This window comes from Ceratotherium simum, chromosome X (genome assembly GCF_057802395.1).
Source record: "Ceratotherium simum simum isolate JZ-2026a chromosome X, ASM5780239v1, whole genome shotgun sequence".
NCBI classification, from domain to species: Eukaryota; Metazoa; Chordata; class Mammalia; order Perissodactyla; family Rhinocerotidae; genus Ceratotherium; species Ceratotherium simum.
In genome coordinates this window covers 41,708,314-41,726,778 of record NC_141940.1, presented here as the reverse complement: position 1 = coordinate 41,726,778, position 18,465 = coordinate 41,708,314, and the positions used below count along the sequence as shown (strand labels likewise).

At 36.2% G+C, this 18,465-nt stretch overlaps 1 protein-coding gene across 3 annotated transcripts in view; it reads left to right on the top strand.

The window, feature by feature from the left end:
* The window catches only part of IL1RAPL2 (interleukin 1 receptor accessory protein like 2), a 1,036,854-nt gene that overhangs the window by 995,388 nt on the left and 23,001 nt on the right, over positions 1 to 18,465 (top strand). For all 3 annotated transcript variants that reach the window (XM_087426516.1, XM_087426517.1, XM_087426518.1), the window contains one exon: positions 11,431 to 11,576. In XM_087426516.1, coding sequence (XP_087282642.1) covers positions 11,431 to 11,576 — 146 coding nt within the window. The remainder of the gene's footprint in view (positions 1 to 11,430; positions 11,577 to 18,465) is intronic.

The following is an 18,465-nucleotide window of genomic DNA, read 5'->3' as shown; positions in this document are numbered from 1 at the left end:
AATAGAAGTACAATGATGTACACCTGAAATTTTTACAATGTCATAAACCAATGTTACTGCAATAAACAAAAATTAAAAAAATAAAAAAATAAATAAATAAAATAAAAAAAAAGAATTTGCTAATGAGGGATATATTCCACAGTGCTAATAAAAAATGCCAAAGAAATTGAACTCGTCCTATTAAACAAGAAATAATAGTCTTTAAGCTTGCCTGCATGATTGTGAATTGCATCTGATTGTTGAAGGAGACTGCATGAATTTCAATGCAATTGCTTTACCCCAATGGAGAGTAATTTTCAATTATAAATCCCACTCTACAAATCTCCCTATCAATATCTAATGTTTCTTTTTTTTCCTTAGGCAATACCATAAAACAGTTTACCAAATCTTTTATAATTCTTGGCCTGAAAAACATATTCAATTTATCTTAAGGTTTTCCAGACAAGCTTCTTAAAATGCAAATTATTTCATTTACTTTCAATTCCTGAAAGGCTACAAGTTGAATATGGGCTTTGTTTTTAGTTTTGGTTTTTTCACTCCTTCTTCCACCACTTTCTCGGGCCTTCTGTTTCAATCCTTTTACCTTAACATAATCTTCTTGAATAAGTGAAATACTCTTAATAAGGGAGGGAAAGTGATACAGGTATGAAAATATTTTATTCTTGTAATGAGATAAGTCTATATTAAAGACTCAAAATAACCTATTAATGACTCACCATTTAAAAACAAAATGAAACGGTGACTATACAGGTTATCCCTAAAGTATAGAGGAGACTATTGAAGTCCCAGGCAGCTCAATGCAAATTGATGGGCTCTGTTTTGGCAACTTCCCACCACACTTTTTTAGTGCCTTGAAGCACCCCACCTGCACTGGTCTTCCCAAAATTGAGCTAAAAACAAAACGAAACAAAACACACACACACACTTTCATACATACACACACACACACACACCATCTCTTCTTTTCTCCCACTCTCAGCTTATCCCACTGGAAGAAGGGACACTGATCAATCACTTTGCTTTTGATTTAAATCAATTTCAAATTTCATCATACCTATATGTGAATGTACATTTTGTAAGTCATGAGGAGGCGTCAATGGAAAAGTAAACTTCATAAGCAGCATAGTTTTACCTAGGAGCAGCCTTAATTGCCATTTATCTAAAGGATGATTTTTAGAGGATTGATGACTCTACTATTTACAGTTCCAATTCCATGGTTGGTCTTAGCCTTGACCTATGCATAAAATATTTAAAGCCTACCTAAGACATATTTGTTATCTCTCCTCATTTACTGAGTAGACTCTAGATGCCCAGTCTCAAATATGGCATTTTGTATTGTAAGGTGCTCTAGACAAGAAAATAATAATAATAATAATTCCTCTTCATGTTTTTATACTACACTGTAGATTGCAAAAACCTTTTGGCATCCTAAATTACATTAGATTTTCATGGATAATCATCTAAGATAAATAGTTTCAGTTTATTTTACAGATAAAAAAACTGAGGTTTAGAGACTGAGGAAGAGCTGTTCTTGGGCAGATGGTTCACAGTTTCAGTGGAGCTAGATTGAATTTGTCAAAACACAACTAGCAAGAATCCTCAATTGCCCAGAATGTTTTGTTGTGCTCCAATTTTGGCTGTAAAGAGTCAAAATCTGCCCGGGACTGAAAGAGTGAAAATTAGTTTGGACTGAGAATAAGCAGCCCTGCTATTAATCAGGCTGGGAGGACAGACAGATAAAGCCAGCTGCAAAGTTAACAGAAAACACTGTTTCTCCGAAGGTCATGCAGCAGTTGTAAAAGGCTGTAACGACCCCCACCTCCACTGAGTGACTACTGCTTTCTTACTAGTGATGCCCCAGACCTGCTTTGCTATTTTCATATATTACTGGGAATACCCAATTGCTAAGCCACCCTCACCTCGTGACAGTACCCAACCCCTAGTCAATCCCCTCTTCTCCTGATCCTGCCTTAAAAATTCCAACCTATCCAGAACTTATCAGGGCTTCCCTAGACTCTCCTCAGAGTCTTTCAGTGAAAACTCAACATTACAATAGATGCTTTCTTCCTCCTTTCAATCAAGGAACAATCCACAGTTCCTCTGGAGTGCCCCATCCTCAATGCATTCAGTCAATAAATCTGATTTTGTCAGACTACAGGCTTGATTCTGGTATTTGACTAATAAGGCTTTAACAGGCCAAGAAAAGAAAGCAAACGACACTAAAAGAAAGATTTTATTTAATTAAGAGGTTATTTTTTTTAACATACTTCCTATTCTTGATATTCTCAATCATCATTTCTGGACAATGATTACTCATACTCAGAATAATGACCCAGAGTCTGTGCAAGATAGCTAGACATCAAAGAAGGACTCAATTTGGTTTAAGGGACCATTTGTGATGAATGGAAATTGGAATTAGACGTTTTATTTTATTTTGGGGGGAATCAAATCTCTTTCCTCTATTTAATGCTGGATTTTTAAAAAATGTTTTCCAGCTTTATGGAGGTATGGTTGACAAATAAAAATTGTATATATTTAAGGTGTACAATGTGATGTTTTGGTATATGTATACACTGTGAAATGATTACCACAATCAAGCTAATTAACTTATCCATCCACACATAGTTACCATTTTTTTGTGTGTGGTGAGAACACTTGAGATCTACTCTCCTAGCACATTTCAAGTATAAAATACAGTATTATTAACTGTAGTCACTATGCTGTATATTAGATCTCCTAATTATTCATCTGATTCTGAACTTATTCATCTTATAATTGAAAGTTTCTACCCTTTGACTAGCATCTCCCCATTTCTTCCACCCTCCGGCTACTGGTAACCACCATTCTACTCTCTGTTACTATGAATCCGGCTTTATTAGATTCCACATATAAGTGATATCATATAGTATCTTCCATTCTCTGTCGAACTTATTTCACTTAGTGTATTATTCTCCAGGTTCCTCTATGTTGTCACAAATGGCAATATTTCTTTTTTAAGGCTGAGTAATATTTCATTGTATATATAAACCACTTTTTTTAATCCATTCATCCGTTGATGGACACTTAATGTTTCTATATCTTGGCTACTGTGAATAATGATGAAATGAACACGAGAGTGCAGATATCTCTTCAAGATCCTGATTTCATTTCCTTTGGATATCCCGGAAGTGGGATCGCTGGATCATATGGTAGTTCTGTTTTTAATTTTTTGAGGAATCTCTGTACTGTTTTCCATAGTGACGGCACCAATTTACATTCCCACCAACAGTGTACAAGGGTTCCATTTTCTCCACATCCTGGTCAACAATTCTTATAGTTTGTCTTTCTGATAATAGCCACTCTAACAGGTGTGAGATGATATCTCATTGTGGTTTTGATTTGTGTGTCCCTGACGATGGTGAAGTTGAGCACCTTTTTGCATATCTGTTGGCCGTTTTATATCTTCTTTGGAGAAATGTCTATTCAGGTTCTTTGCTGATTTTTAAATCAGGCTATTTGTTTTGTTTTTATATTGAGTTATAAGAGTTCCTTATATATTTTGGATATTAACTCCTCAGATATATGGTTTGCAAATCTTTTCTCACATTCTGTAGGTTACCTTTTCATTCTCTTGATTGTTTCTTTTACCATTTAGAAACTTTTTAGTTGGATGCAATCCCACTTGTCCTTTTGTTTGCTTTTGTTGCCTGTCCTTTTGGTGTCATATATAAAAATCATTGCTCAGATCATTGTCAAGAAGTTTTTCTCTATGATTTCCGCCAGTAGTTTTGTGGTTTCAGGGCATATGTTTAAGTCTTTAACCCTTTTTTGAGTTGATTGTTTTTATATGATGTGAGATAAAGATCCAATTTCATTGTTCTGCATGTGGATATACAGTTTTTCCAATACCACTTATTGAAGAGACAATCCTTTCCCCATTGTGTATTCCTGGCATGCTCTTTGAGGATATGTTAACCATAGATTTATTTCCGGGCTCTCTATTCTGTTCCATTGGCCTATATGTCTGTTTTTATACTAGTACAATACCGTTTTGATTACTATAGCTTTGTAATGTAGTTTGAACTCAGGAAGTGTGTACCTCCAGCTTTGTTTTTCTTGCTCAAGATGGCTTTGGCTATTTGGGGCCTTTTGTGGTTTCATATGAATTTTCAGATTGTTTTTTCTATTTCTATAAAGAATGCCATTGGGATTTTTATAGGATTACATTGAATGTGTAGATCACTTTGGATAGTACGGACATTTTACCAATATTAATTCTTTCAATCTATGAATATAGGATGCCTTTCCATTTATCTATGTATTCTTTAATTTCCTTCATCAATGTTTTATAGTTTTCACTATAAACTATACATCTTTTACCTCTTTGGTTAAGTATATTCCTAAGTATTTTATTATTTTTGTTACTATTGTGAGTGGGATTGTTTTCTTTTTTTTTTTTGACCATTTTATTCTTTTTATTATTATGAAATATTTAAAGCATACAGAAAAGAATCAATAATATTATAAATAATACCCATGTAGCCATCACCTGCTTTAAAAAAGTTAATATTAAAGACATTTGAAATCCCTTATGTGACTGTCTGCAATATTGTGATTTATAAGAAATATTTTTTTCGTCAAATATATATAAGAAATATATATTTAGTCTTCGTCCATGGTTCCTAGCTCACAGCTCCCAAAATCCTTGGAATTTCCTAAGTGATGAGGGCAGTCTTTTGTTAATGAGGTGACTTTTTTTTTTTAATTGTTTGTTTATTGCAGTAACATTGGTTTATAACATTGTATAAATTTCAGGTGTACATCATTATACTTCTATTTCTGCATACATTACATCATGTTCACCACCCAAACACTAATTACAACCCATCACCACACACATGTGCCGAATTATCCCTTTTGCCCTCCTCCCTCCCCCCTTCCCCTCTGGTAACCACCAATCCAATCTCTGTCTCTATGTGTTTGTTTATTGTTGTTGTTATCTACTACTTAATGAAGGAAATCATATGGTATTTGACCTTCTCCCTCTGACTTATTTCACTTTGCATAATACCCTCAATGTCCATCCATGTTGTCACAAATGGCTGGATTTCATCGTTTCTTATGGCTGAGTAGTATTCCATTTTGTATATATACCACATCTTCTTTATCCATTTGTCCCTTGATGGGCACTTAGGTTGCTTTCAAGTCTTGGCTATTGTGAATAAGGCTGCAATGAACACAGGGGTGCATGTATCTTTATGCATTGGTGTTTTCAAGTTCTTTGGATAAATACCCAGCAGTGGAATAGCTGGATCGTATGGTAGTTCTATCCTTGATTTTTTGAGGAATCTCCGTACTGTTTTCCATAGTGGCTGCACCAGTTTCACTCCCACCAGCAGTGTATGAGAGTTCCCTTCTCTCCACATCCTCTCCAACACATGTTGTTTCCTGTCTTGTTAATTATAGCCATTCTGACGGGCGTGAGGTGATATCTCATTGTAGTTTTGATTTGCATTTCCCTGATAGTTAATGATTTTGAACATCTTTTCATGTGTCTGTTGGCCATCTGTATATCTTCTTTGGAGAAATGTCTGTTCAGGTCTTTTGCCCATTTTTTAATTGGGTTGTTAGCTTTTTTGTTGTTGAGATGCATGAGTTCTTTATATATTTTGGAGATTAAGCTCTTATCAGATGTATGGTTTGCAAATATCTTCTCCCAATTGTTAGGTTGTCTTTTCATTTTGTTGATGGTTTCCTTTGCTGTGCAGAAGCTTTTTAGTTTGATGTAGTCCCATTTGTTTATTTTTTCTATTGTTTCTCTTGCCCAGTCAGACATGGTGCTTGAAAATATGTTGCTAAGACTGATGTCGAAGAGCGTACTGCCTATGTTTTCTTCTAGAAGTTTCATAGTTTCAGGTCTTACATTCAAGTCTTTAATCCATTTGGAGTTAATTTTTGTGTATGGTGTAAGGTAAGTGTCTACTTTCATTTATTTTGCATGTGGCTATCCAGTTTTCCCATCACCATTTGTTGAAGAGACTTTCTTTTCTCCATTGTATGTTCTTGGCTCCTTTGTCAAAGATTAGCTGTCCATAGATGTGTGGGTTTATTTCTGGGCTTTCAATTCTCTTCCATTGATCTGTGTGTCTGTTTTTGTGCCAGTACTATGCTGTTTTGGTGACTATAGCTTTGTAGTATATTTTGAAATCAGGGAGTGTGATACCTCCAGCTTTGTTCTTTTTTCTCAGGATTCCTTTAGCTATTCGGGGTCTTTTGTTATTCCATATAAATTTTAGGATTCTTTGTTCTATTTCTGTGAAAAATGTTGTTGGAACTTTGATAGGGATTGCATTGAATCTATAGATTGCTTTAGGAAGAGATTGTTTTCTTAATTTCCTTTTCATGCTCTCTCTGGTTTTAAATGAGTATTTTATATGATTTTATTTTATCTTCTCTCTTAGCATATCTATTGTACTTAAAAAAAAATTTAGCAATGGCCCTAAAGTTTGCAATATACATCTACAGCTAATCTAAATTCACTGTAAAATACTATACTGCTTCACAGGTAGTTTAGGCACCTTATAACAGAGTATTCTTGATTCCTCCATTCTGTCCCTTATAAAATTGCTGTCATTAATTTTACTTATCCATAAGCTGTAATCACCAAATACCTTAATGCTATTATTTTTTCATATTTTTAATTTTATTGAACAATAATTGACAAATGTAATTGTATATATTTAAAATATACAGCATGATGATTTAATATACATATACGTTATAGAATGATTACCAAGATCAAGATAAGTAACACATCCATCATCTCACATAGTTAACATAGTTAACTCTTTTTTTAAATATGGTGAGAGTACTTAAGATCTACTCTCAGCAGCTTTCAAGTATACAATATGGTATTTTTAACTATAGTCACCATGCTGTACATTAGATCCTCAGAACTTATTCTTCTTATAACTGCTGTTATTGCTATTATTATTTTAAACAAACTGTTAACCTGTTAGATCAATTATGAATAGGAAAAATAAATATTTTATCTTAATTTATTCCTTCTTTAACATTCTTCCTTTCATTATGTAGATCCAATGTCACTTTCATTTTCTCTGAAGAACTTCTTTTATAATTTCTTGCAGGGCAGGTCTACTGGCAGCAAATTCCCTCAGTTTTTATTTGTCTGAGAAATTCTTTATTTCTCCTTCACTTTTGGTGGATAATTTAGATGGATACAGTATTCTAGGTTAGTTGTTGTTTTCTTTTAATACTTTAAATATTTTACTCCACTCTCTTCTTGCTTTCATGGTTTCTAAGAGAAGACTAATGTATTTATTTTTGTTCCTCTATAAGTAAGATTTTTTCCTCTGGATTCTTTCAAGATTTTCTCTATGATGTCTTTGATTTTCTGTAGTTAAAATATGATATATAAAAGTGTAGATTTTTTAGTATTCATTCTGTTTGGTATTTTCTGAGCTTCCTGCATCTGTGGTTTGGTGTCTGTATTAACTTTAGAAAATTCTCAGCTATTAATACTTCAAATATTTCTATTGTTCCTTTCTCTCTTTCTTCTTCTTTTGGTATTTCCATTACATATATGTTACACTTTTTGTAATTATCCCTCTGATGTTTGATATTTTTTTTCATGCTTTTTTCTCTTCTTATTTCAGTTTAGGAGGTTTCTATTGATGTATCTTCAAGATCACTAATTCTTTTTTTGGCCGTGTCCAGTCTACTGATGAGCTCATGAAAGGATTCTTTGTTTCTGTTACAGTATTTTGATTTTTAGCATTAATTTTTGATTCCTTTTTAGAATTTCCATCTCTCTGGTTACATTACCCATCTGTTGATGTATATTGTTCACTTTTTTCATTAGATCCCTTAACATATTAAACACAGTTATTTTATATTCCCAGTCTGATAATTCCAAAACCTGTGCCATATCCAAATTTGTTTCTGATGCTTGCTTTGTCTCTTTAGACTGTGTTTTTTTGCTTTTTAACATACCTTGTAGTTTTGTTGTTATTATTGAAAGCCACATATGATGTATCAGGTAAAAGGAACTGAGGTAAATTGGCCTTTAGTGTGAGATTCTGTATTTATATAGCTAGGTGTTGGGCTGTGTTTACTGTTTGCTGTATTTGTAGGTGTAAGAGGCTAAAATTTTCTATAGTGTACTTGTTTATGTCTCCACTGTTGTCTTTGGGTTTTCCTGGAAACTGCTTCTTGAATATCATCTGAGCTTTGCAGTTCTTTCAGACAAAAGTCCTTGTTATCATACAGGATCGTGATTGATGTGCTATATAATTCTATGATGAAGTCTTAGTCTTTTAGTGAGCCTGTGCCTCTGGGATGTGACCTTCAAAAGTGCTTCTCAGCTTTCCTCCCCTTTTTAGGTGAGACAGGAAAGCTTGAGGGGGTTAGAGTTGGGTATTTCCCCTCCCTCAGCTAGGTTTGGTAAAACTCAAGTGGTTTAGGCTCTGGTAAAAGAGTTTACCTTGAGGGCAGGCCTTTCTTAAGGAGAATAGTGTGCTCTGGGCTCATTTCAAGATAGTTGCTTTTCCTCTTCCTTTGCCAGAAGCATAAGAGAACATTTCTCTAACCTTCACCCTGAGACCTTGGTAGGGCTTTTGGAAGCAAAACTCACAAAAGTGTGGGACACCCCTAATATTATATCCCATGGAGTTTTAACTCTCAAGCTCGTCCATACTGGGCCTGTAGTGACTCATCAATTACAGTTTAAGTGTTTCTACTGGTCCTGGCTCCTGCTCCTGGGTTTCTGCTTCCAGTACACTTCCAGTACATTGTTCAGCTTTTTTCTTGTTGTATGGATGAAAGTGACAATTTCCAAACTTTTTCTAGTATTACTTTTTAATAATTGGTAACTACATAAAACTTTTGAAGGTAGTGATTTCTGTCACCTGAATTTATTATTTTTATTTTACCAGTGTTCACTGTTACATAGAATTTGCCTTCACTGTTGATCCTTAGAATGAGATACTTCTGAAGTTATTTGAAGTATATCCCAGGATCCCCTCATTTGTATCCTTCATTACAAAACCAGTCTCTTCAGTATCTTGCACATGTTCTGCAAAGACTTGCTCTTATCTTCCCTCCTAGAAAACTCTCCCTTCTTCCTTTTGTCTAGGCAGAGTTTTCTTAAGCTTTTTCCAGCTAATTTAGTCAGTAATAGTCTCTCTCTTCTTTGAAATCTCATTGTAAGCATGACTGTACCACCCTGCTTTACCTCATTCTTTCTATATTTTTTTCAACTGTGTAGTTCTTGTCTCCTTGTTTAAATTTTAATGCCCACTAGGAGCAGGCACCAAGTCTTTTAATGCTTATATTTCTCTTATACCAAATATCTAGCCCAGAGCTAGGCACTTATTAGGGGATTGGCAAAGATCATTGATAGATTGATATATATCAATATTTGCTAGGAAATTGTGACTGCTCTACAGAGTTATTTGTAGACATAAACACCAACTTGCTCTTCAATTCCAGAAAAGCAAGTCACCTCTAGATTTTCAAGAGCTGATAATTAAGACACCTCATATATATTAATAGACAGATGAAGGATCATTTTTCAAATCCTCTCTCCAGATTCTTTCTGCAGCCTGTGAAGAAGCCTGTTTTTGGAAACTACATTGGAAATGAAGAACGAAAGGCATGGTCTGGAGAGACAGGATCAGCTTTCTGCCTCACGCCTGGCAGAGGCTGTGGCTGCCCTACACATGAAACTTTAAATCAGACTTAATTTGTGGTGCCTAAGCAGCTTCTGGCACTAAAGGGGTTCTTCCATAGCAGGTTACACAGGACTAAAAGAATTGAGTGTAGTGGGATTTACCCAAAGCAGGGAGAAAATGGAGAGAGTAAAATTCAACATAAATCGTGAAGACAGTAAATTCCCATTTTTTTTCCTGGTTAGGTATGTTGAGGGAGGAGAGAAAGGAAAACTACAACTTTAAGCCCTTCCTTAATCTCTTCTGAAGACATTAAGCCAAGCCAGTTTTAAATATCAATAAATGTAAATACAAATATTTTTGGAGGAGCCAAAACGGAAACAATCTACCTTTGGATAATGAAATGTTGATGTTTAATAACATTCCTTTGCATGTGCATAGTGCTATTTACTTTTTAAATCACTTTAACCGATTTTATATTCACAACAAAGTTAAGGTAAGTATGATAGATATTTTTTCCAACTCAAAGATGAGTTAAATTAAGGTGCCATTGAGTTAATGGCTTTGTAAGGATCCAGCTTGTGCTTATAAGTGAGAAGCCTGTACTTAGAACACAGTTTTCTCTAAGCATAGTTGTCTTTTCCAACTTTATGCTAAATGCCAGAAAATTAGAGGGTCCTTCTCTGCATTCATAACCAGGTGTCCAAAAAGGAGATGAGAATTACTTCTAGTGCCCCAATTTGCCGTCTGAAATATTTCATGCTTGCAAATACATGTATTTAAGAACGTCATCCCAGAACTTAACAGAAGGATTGCCATCATGTAGACTCACGATTTGCTCTTTCTTTGGTCAAAAAGCAGGAGGAGACAGAAAAGAAAAGTCAGCAGGGTACCCACTTTCACCTCACCCAGGAGGCAGCTGGCCATTGGTGAGAATATAACTCTTCAAAGAAACTGGAGGCATACTCCTCAGGAAAGGTTCCTGGCAACTCAGCTCTGCTGTGAAGAACACCTGTTCCTGGCCATTCAAGGCCTTTTGCAACTTCACTTGGGAAAGCAAAAAGCAGCACTATGAGAAAATGTCATAAAATGCAGGACTTCTCCTGTGACGGGGGCAATGAGAAAGACAAATGAGGAGCAGTGTCTGGAGAAAGCAAGGCCATGGTGGCGGGGCTCACACCGTTGGGGGGATTAGGGCCCAGGACACATGCCTGCATTGGACAAAAGGCAGGATAAAAGTAGAGAACAGGCTTCTCACTGATATTTGGAGATTTAGAAGGCCACTAAACACCCTCAGTTTACTTCTTATAAGGCAACAATTTTCAAGGTCCCTTTCTTTACCTTACTACCCCTTGTTGTCAAAACTCTAACCTCTAATACAGAACCTACGCTCCCACAGATTCTTTCCCTAGATGCCATGGTGCAAAAATCCAGTTTGTTTTTCATAAGCTTAGCGTAGAATATGGAGCCCAATGTTTCCTCCTTTTTGCCATACAAGTCGTGTTGGCTACATTTATCAAAGCCTAGTGGCACGTTAATATTTCTTTTTGCTGAGTGAATTCCTTGCCTCTTTCTTTTCCCATCTGATTTTCACATCAAAAGCCACTTTTTATGTTTTTTTTTGTAGAAGATTCTGCAGATACACCCAGTCAGGATTCTCCACTGGAGACCTGTATGAGCTACATAACCATCTGCAGGCTTTGCACGGCTGCTCCCTCCCCAGATCAAACCAATTCAGCCAAGAATACTGTCTTTATTTCAGGCTCCTCAAAGAGCATCTTGGAGAAAAAGAAGTTGAGTTGGCACTCATCTTTGATTCAGTGGTGGAGGCTGACCTGGCAAATTATACCTGTCATGTGGAAAACCGAAATGGACGGAAACATGCCAGCGTTCTGCTGCGTAAAAAGGGTATTTATTTTTATAACTGTTATTATGGTTTGTTTAGCTACCAAGTAACTATTGAAGTTAGATATGTTTCCTGGCCTTATTTTATCATTTAGTATAAACTTCTATTAAACATTTTGTCCTTTTCTTAAAAAAAATCTCGCTTGTTGTGGATATTAGTGTAAAATGCCCATGATCTTCCATACCATTAAGAAGTGGATAAATGAAATGAAATAATATTTTGTGTTAAATACAGTGAGATAAAATGTACCTTGGTTATAGATGTTACATAAAATTTGATAGGTATTGACAGTCAAAATTTTCTCTATATTTCACCTTCATCCTATATTGCTTAAATGAAATACTAGGAGTTTTATTATTGGATGAGAGACAGTAAGTTTTGTATTCTCTGACTAAAATATAAATAAAAATAATGAATAGTATCATATAATATTCTTAAAATTGCCATAATAAAGATTATGGACAATATTTCATGGTATGACCTGGTGTTAAGAGGTCTTTAGCAGGTGTATATATTTTTAAATAATTTGACATTTATGGAGATCTCTCTCTAGAGTTGGTTCCAGGTGGGATGGAAATTGTATATGATGAGCAAAGAAAAGAAACTCTAAATTTACAGATAAAGGAGATATAAAGAGACATGGGAACAACAATCCCAGCAGCTGGAGCAGCTTCTGAGATTGGCTCTTATCCTGCTGCAGCTCTTGATTACTGCAAAAGGCTAAATACTTTCTGTATGTGTGCATCTGGCAAAGGTTTTGTAAATGTAACAGAACAAATGTTCTCAATCAGTGTTCTTGTTGTCTAGGCTATAGAGCAATCGAACAGATTCAATCAGCAAGGTCAGTAGTTCTACCTCCTAGCCAAGATGGAATTTCTATTCTCCAGCCAGCCCTAATACTTGACCTTGACCAGCAGCGCTAGGAGAAGCAGAGAAATGTCATTATTCTGAGAATAATGCTTTTATCTCTCTAGCACCACTTCTTATTCTGTTGGACTTCATTCTGTCTTAAAATAATAAAGTCTTTAAGTATAAAGGAGTCTAATGTAGAAAGTGAAGTCAGGAGACCCTGGTTCAGGAAATCCTGGTTCAGCCACTGTTTCATCTACCTGGTTCGGCAGGACTTGTTTGTCTGATTAAACATCCTGAACCTCAGTGTCCTCATCTGTAAAATAAGGATAATAATATCTACCTTGTAGAGTCACTTTGAGGTTCAAATGATGATGACACGGTGTGAAATACCATGCTCAAACAGTATTTGTTGTTATATAGAACTTGGATAACTTCTCCTATGCACTAGGCGACCACTTAGTCCCCCTACATGAAGGGCAGACATTGATCGTGTCCAGATACCTTGCAGCAAAGATCACTTTGTTCCTATCCATCTCAGTCTTATTTTAGGCTCAGAGATCCTTCAAGCCAGGGTCTGCTGTACCTCTATATCCTCAGCAACTTGGGCAGTGTCTGGCCACTAATAGGTACTTAGAACCCATTCTGGTTAATAAATGAATAAAGTTGTCTTTTGTTATTGAGGATCTTGTGGAGCAAACATTGTGCTAGGCACTAGGGAATAGAGTGCTGAATAAGATAGACATCCCCAAGGCTGTGTGGGGCTTATAGTCTTCAGGGAAGTGAGGATGCAAAGAAAGACAAACATTAAACATTAAACAAAAGATTGCACAAAAGACATATAGTGTAACAATTAAAAACTTGCTACGAAGAAAAATAATGGAGGGGTCTTATTATTCAGTCAGTGGGTAGAAATAGCCTTATTTGAGTTTTAAAGTAAATCTATTTCTCTTAAAATAAATAAAGCAACCACTAGCAACCCTTAAAATTTCTAATAATCTGACACTAGAAACCAAGGCACACTGTTAAACTGCCACCTCCCATGGCTTCTATAAGGAAACGTGTCTAAATCGTGAATAACTGAGAAGATTAATTCTCATCTTCCTGATCTCTAAATATTATATCTCCCCAGGGTTCAGGTCCACTCTTCTCACTCACTCCCTAGATGATTTCATTCCATCTCCATCTCATGGTTTTCCTTACCATTTATATGCTGACAACTCCCAAATTTATATCTCTAGCCTGGACTTCTAGCCTAAACTCCAGAGTTGTATACCAATGTATTCAAAAACCCCACTAGGAGACATATCTAGTAGGCATATCAAGCTTCACTTGTCCCAAACAGGATTCCTGATTTCTTCTCCCTATAAACCTAATCCTCTAGTTGCCTTCTCCATCTCCATCACCATCCTTTTAGTTGCTCAGGCCAAAATCCTTGGAGTCATCCTTGACTTCTTATTTTCTCTACTCACATGCTATATCTATTTCAACAGCAAATACCATGGCTCTCCTTTCAAAACATATCCAGACTCTGAGCACTTTCCCCACTTCACTGTTACAACCCTAGTTTGAGCCACCAGCACCAATTGCATGGCTCACTGCAATAGCCTCCTAACTGATCTTCTTGCTTCCCCTTTATCCCCTCACAGTTTGTTATCACAGCAGCCAGAATGATTCTTTTAATATGTAAGTCAGATCATATATTCCTCTAATCAGAACACTCCAATTTCAGAATCGTCGCTATTGCACTTAGAATGAAATCCCAAATTCTTACCATGGCCTACAAAGCATGACGCAATCTCTTGTCATTTCTGATCTTGTTTTCTACCACAGTCTGCCTCAAACATCACACACATTAGCCTCCTTTCTATTTCTCATGCTCACCAAGCACAATCCTGGCTCATGGTCTTTGTACTTGCTATTTCCTCTGTCTAGAACTCTCTTCCCCTAGCTGTTCTCGTGATTCACTCCCTTTTTTCATACATGTCTCTGCTTACATATTACCTACTGGATAGGCCTTCCTTGGCCACCCTTTATAAAATAGTACTACCCATCACTTTCTTTTTTTTTTTGGATTTTTTTAACTCTATTGAGGTAAAATTGACAAAATTGTAAGATATTCAAAGTGTACAATGGGATGATTTGATATATGTGTACATCATGAAAGGATTCCCCCCACTGAGTTAATTAGTACATCCATCACCTCACATATTTACTTTTTTTTTGATGAGAACATTTACTTCTACCCTCTTAGCAAATTTCAATTATACAATAAGTGTTACCAACTATAGTCACCATGTTATACATTAGATCCTCAAACTTTATTCATCTTATAGCTGAAAATTGGTACCCTCTTACCAATCTCTCCCTCTTTCCTCTTTCACCCCCCAGGCCCTGACAACGACTTTTCTACTCCCTGTTTCTATCACTTCAACATTTGTTTTTAATTCCACATATAAGTGATACCAAGCAGTATAGTATTTATCTTTCTTTGTCTGGCTTATTTCACTTATCATAATGCCGTCCAGGTTCATTCATGTTGTAGCAAGTGACGGGATTTCCTCTTTTTTAAGGCTGAAAAATATTCCATTGTGTATATATGCTACATTTTCTTGATCCATTCATCTGTCGATAGACTACCCATCTCTTTCTTTTTCCTCTAACTTAGCTCCATTTCTGTTTATTGTATTTATTACTATTTGATATCACATTACATATTTGTTTTCTTCTTATCTTTTTTCCTCGCTAGAATGTAAACTCCATTAGAACAGGGACATTTTCTGCCTTATTTACTGCTGTATCCCTAGTGCAGAGAACATAGTAAATTATCAAAAATATTTGTTGGATGAAAATGCTCCTCCTTGAGGACCAGTGCAATAGGGTAGGGGATGGATAACAAGTATTGGTAAAGAGAGTATTTATCTGTGATCTTTTCTTGATTAATGTCTGCCCTGGGTTATCTAAATGCATTTCTCTTTTCAAAGACATTCACTTTCCATATTGGAGATTGACAACTCAAAGACCTCAGGGCCAGGCAGATATTGAAATTTTTATTTTTTTTTATTTCTTTACCTTTTTTTTTTTAAATTGTTTGTTTATTGCAGTAACATTGGTTTATAACATTGTATAAATTTCAGGTGTACATCGTTATACTTCTATTTCTGCATACATTACATCATGTTCACCACCCAAATACTAATTACAACCCATCACCACACACATGTGCCGAATTATCCCTTTCGCCCTCCCCCCTCCCCCCTTCCCCTCTGGTCACCACCAATCCAATCTCTGTCTCTATGTGTTTGTTTATTGTTGTTATTATCTACTACTTAATGAAGGAAATCATACGGTATTTGACCTTCTCCCTCTGACTTATTTCACTTTGCATAATACCCTCAATGTCCATCCCTGTTGTCACAAATGGCTGGATTTCATCGTTTCTGATGGCTTAAAAAAGAGGACTGGCTATTAGAAAAGCAAAACAGAGACTAGAGAAAACATGCCTTGCTTTAAAGGGAGCAGTCACTACTCTTTTCTAGAAGAGTATTGCCATGCTTGCTGGAATGTGATCCCAGGGATATGAGAGTTTCAGAGTTTTCAAGTGAAGTCAAAAGACTGGATATGAAATCTTTTGATTTTTAAATATTAGTATCCACTTTTTTTGAAACATTATATAGACCAACAAAACCTTTTTAAGGCCCAGGGTTTGCACTGTGTTTTAGGTAGTGGTTAAATTTCTTCACTGTTTTGGAAAACGATGCAGTTCATCTTCCCTCGCTCAGTCTCCTTAGGAGCTCTTGACAATATATGGTAGAGCTCCAGAAAAGAGTAAGAAGCCCTGTGGCTCTGCTCCAACATTTTTAATCAGACTGAACTCTGGCTTGTTTTGCAAAACTTCATATATTTCCTTTGGAGTTAAACCTTTCAGGCTTTATCATGTCATAGCCTGGCCTCAGTGCTATAGTGTTTCCATTTGGAATATGAGTATGCCTTGTTTCATAGAACAATAACGTCCTGATGAGCTGTAACTCCAATATTAAAAACACCCTAAATGGTCATTATGGAGAAGAAAGATTTGATGAATCCTTTCATAAAGTGAAAAGGCCTTTTGTAAATGAAAACTCATGTCTAATATAGCCAATTAATAGGGTCAGGCTTTCTCAAAACAAATCATCCCTTGACTATGCCTTTTCTATGTACACCTACCACTTCCGTACTCTCTGATGAACTATTTGTCAATAAGTACAACTAACATTTCGGTAAGAAGTCCATCCTATATATATACATATATATATATATATTTTTTTTTTGGTGAACCAAGACTCTGAACTTATACTAAAGAAATTCTGATCATTATTTCTTCTCTCTTCATACTCTCTTTCCCACAGACAAAAGCATATCACTGAATCTTTCTCTTCATTCCCGGTGCTACCGCCCCACCCTGAACCCCCAATCTGTACAGGAAACCCTCATGTGGGATCTCCTAACCTGCTTCCTAACTTATGAGCAAGCTCAAAACATTTCCAGCCTTCCCTCTTTCCAGTCCCTTGTCTTTAACTGCTATTTGTCCCATTCTACAATGTCTGATCTTTGTGTTCAAAATGAAGAAGTAGTCAGGTTCAAACTAAGAAGGTCAAAAAGAGCTACACTTGTACTTCGGGTGCCTAGAAAAAGTTACAATCCCATAAATATTTGCTGTTCTGGCTGTAGCTATCCTTGTGAAGTATATACAAGACACAGTCCAAATAAAATGACTTTCATCTTCTCAGCCGGGAAATGTCCTTAGAAGTATAGATACTGCTGAGATGGAAAATGGCAGTTGAGAACAAGACAAAAGGAGAGCCTGCTGTCATCTGGGTGATAGCAATTCTGCCCTCTGATTATAGGATACATGTTTCCCTTTTAATGTGACTGCCTGGGCTAAATCAAAGAATACTGGTTGAATTTCAGGAACTAGGTCCACAGTTTTCAATGTAAACAGCCATCATTAGGTAATATCTTTCAAAGACGTTTTTATAAAATGGACCCCAAAACCACAAAGGTACTTTTCACACCACGACTTTCTTCCATAAATTTACTACTGAAAAAGGTGTCTGCTACTTGGGAGCACAAATTGTTCCTGCTGCTGAAGTTTTCCATCTACCTAATAGCAACTCTACTCTGTAAATAACATAGAAATTGCTGGAAAAATTCCCATTTGGTGACTTTGAAAACAGTTGAAAGCTGTTCTGACCAGAGAGAGACAGAGACAGAGAGAGAGAGAGAGAACGAGAAAGCGAGACAGCAAGAGAGAGAATCCAAAAAATTTACAACATAAAATGAACATTTTACAGCAGGGCAAACATGTTGAATCAAGTCAATCAATACCCTAAGATCAAAGAGAAGTCAGTTTCCAGAGTAACAAAAAAAATCATATTGCTCTGTCAATTTAACACTGGCCATGAAGAATGCATAACTGATGTAAGATGATGAGAAAACAAGCAAAGATTGTGATATTGCAGTCCCACAGAGGTCTCATAAGCAAGTCTGCCTTGCCTCTCACATTGAGGCAGGCATGGTTCCTGGGGAGCCACTTTCTCCATAGAGGGCAGGAGGCAGAGCTAATGTGTGGTAGGACTTTTATTTTTACCTGAAATTTTGAGGCTAAATTTTCAAAATGACCACCTTTTGCAGTAGGCAGGACAGAGATAGATTCCAATTTCCTATCCCTACTCATTAGTAGGAGACATCATTGTGTCCCCTCATACTGTTCTTTATTAACACATTTTGTCCCTCACAGCATCTCCACTCCCTTCCTTTTTCCATCTTACCCCTCTTTCCTTATTCAAAAAGAGTGTCATTTATTTATATTGCTTACATTTCCACTCAGTGTCACTCCTGATTGGCCATGCTCTCTCTGGCCACCACCGTCTCCTCTCTCACTTCACCTCCTTTCCAAGACCAAATTCCCTCTCTCCCCATGAAACCTAAAATTTTTCTTCATATGCTAGACTCCAGGGAGCCCCTCCTTCCTTCCTGGTACAGCTGTAGGATTCTTCAGTA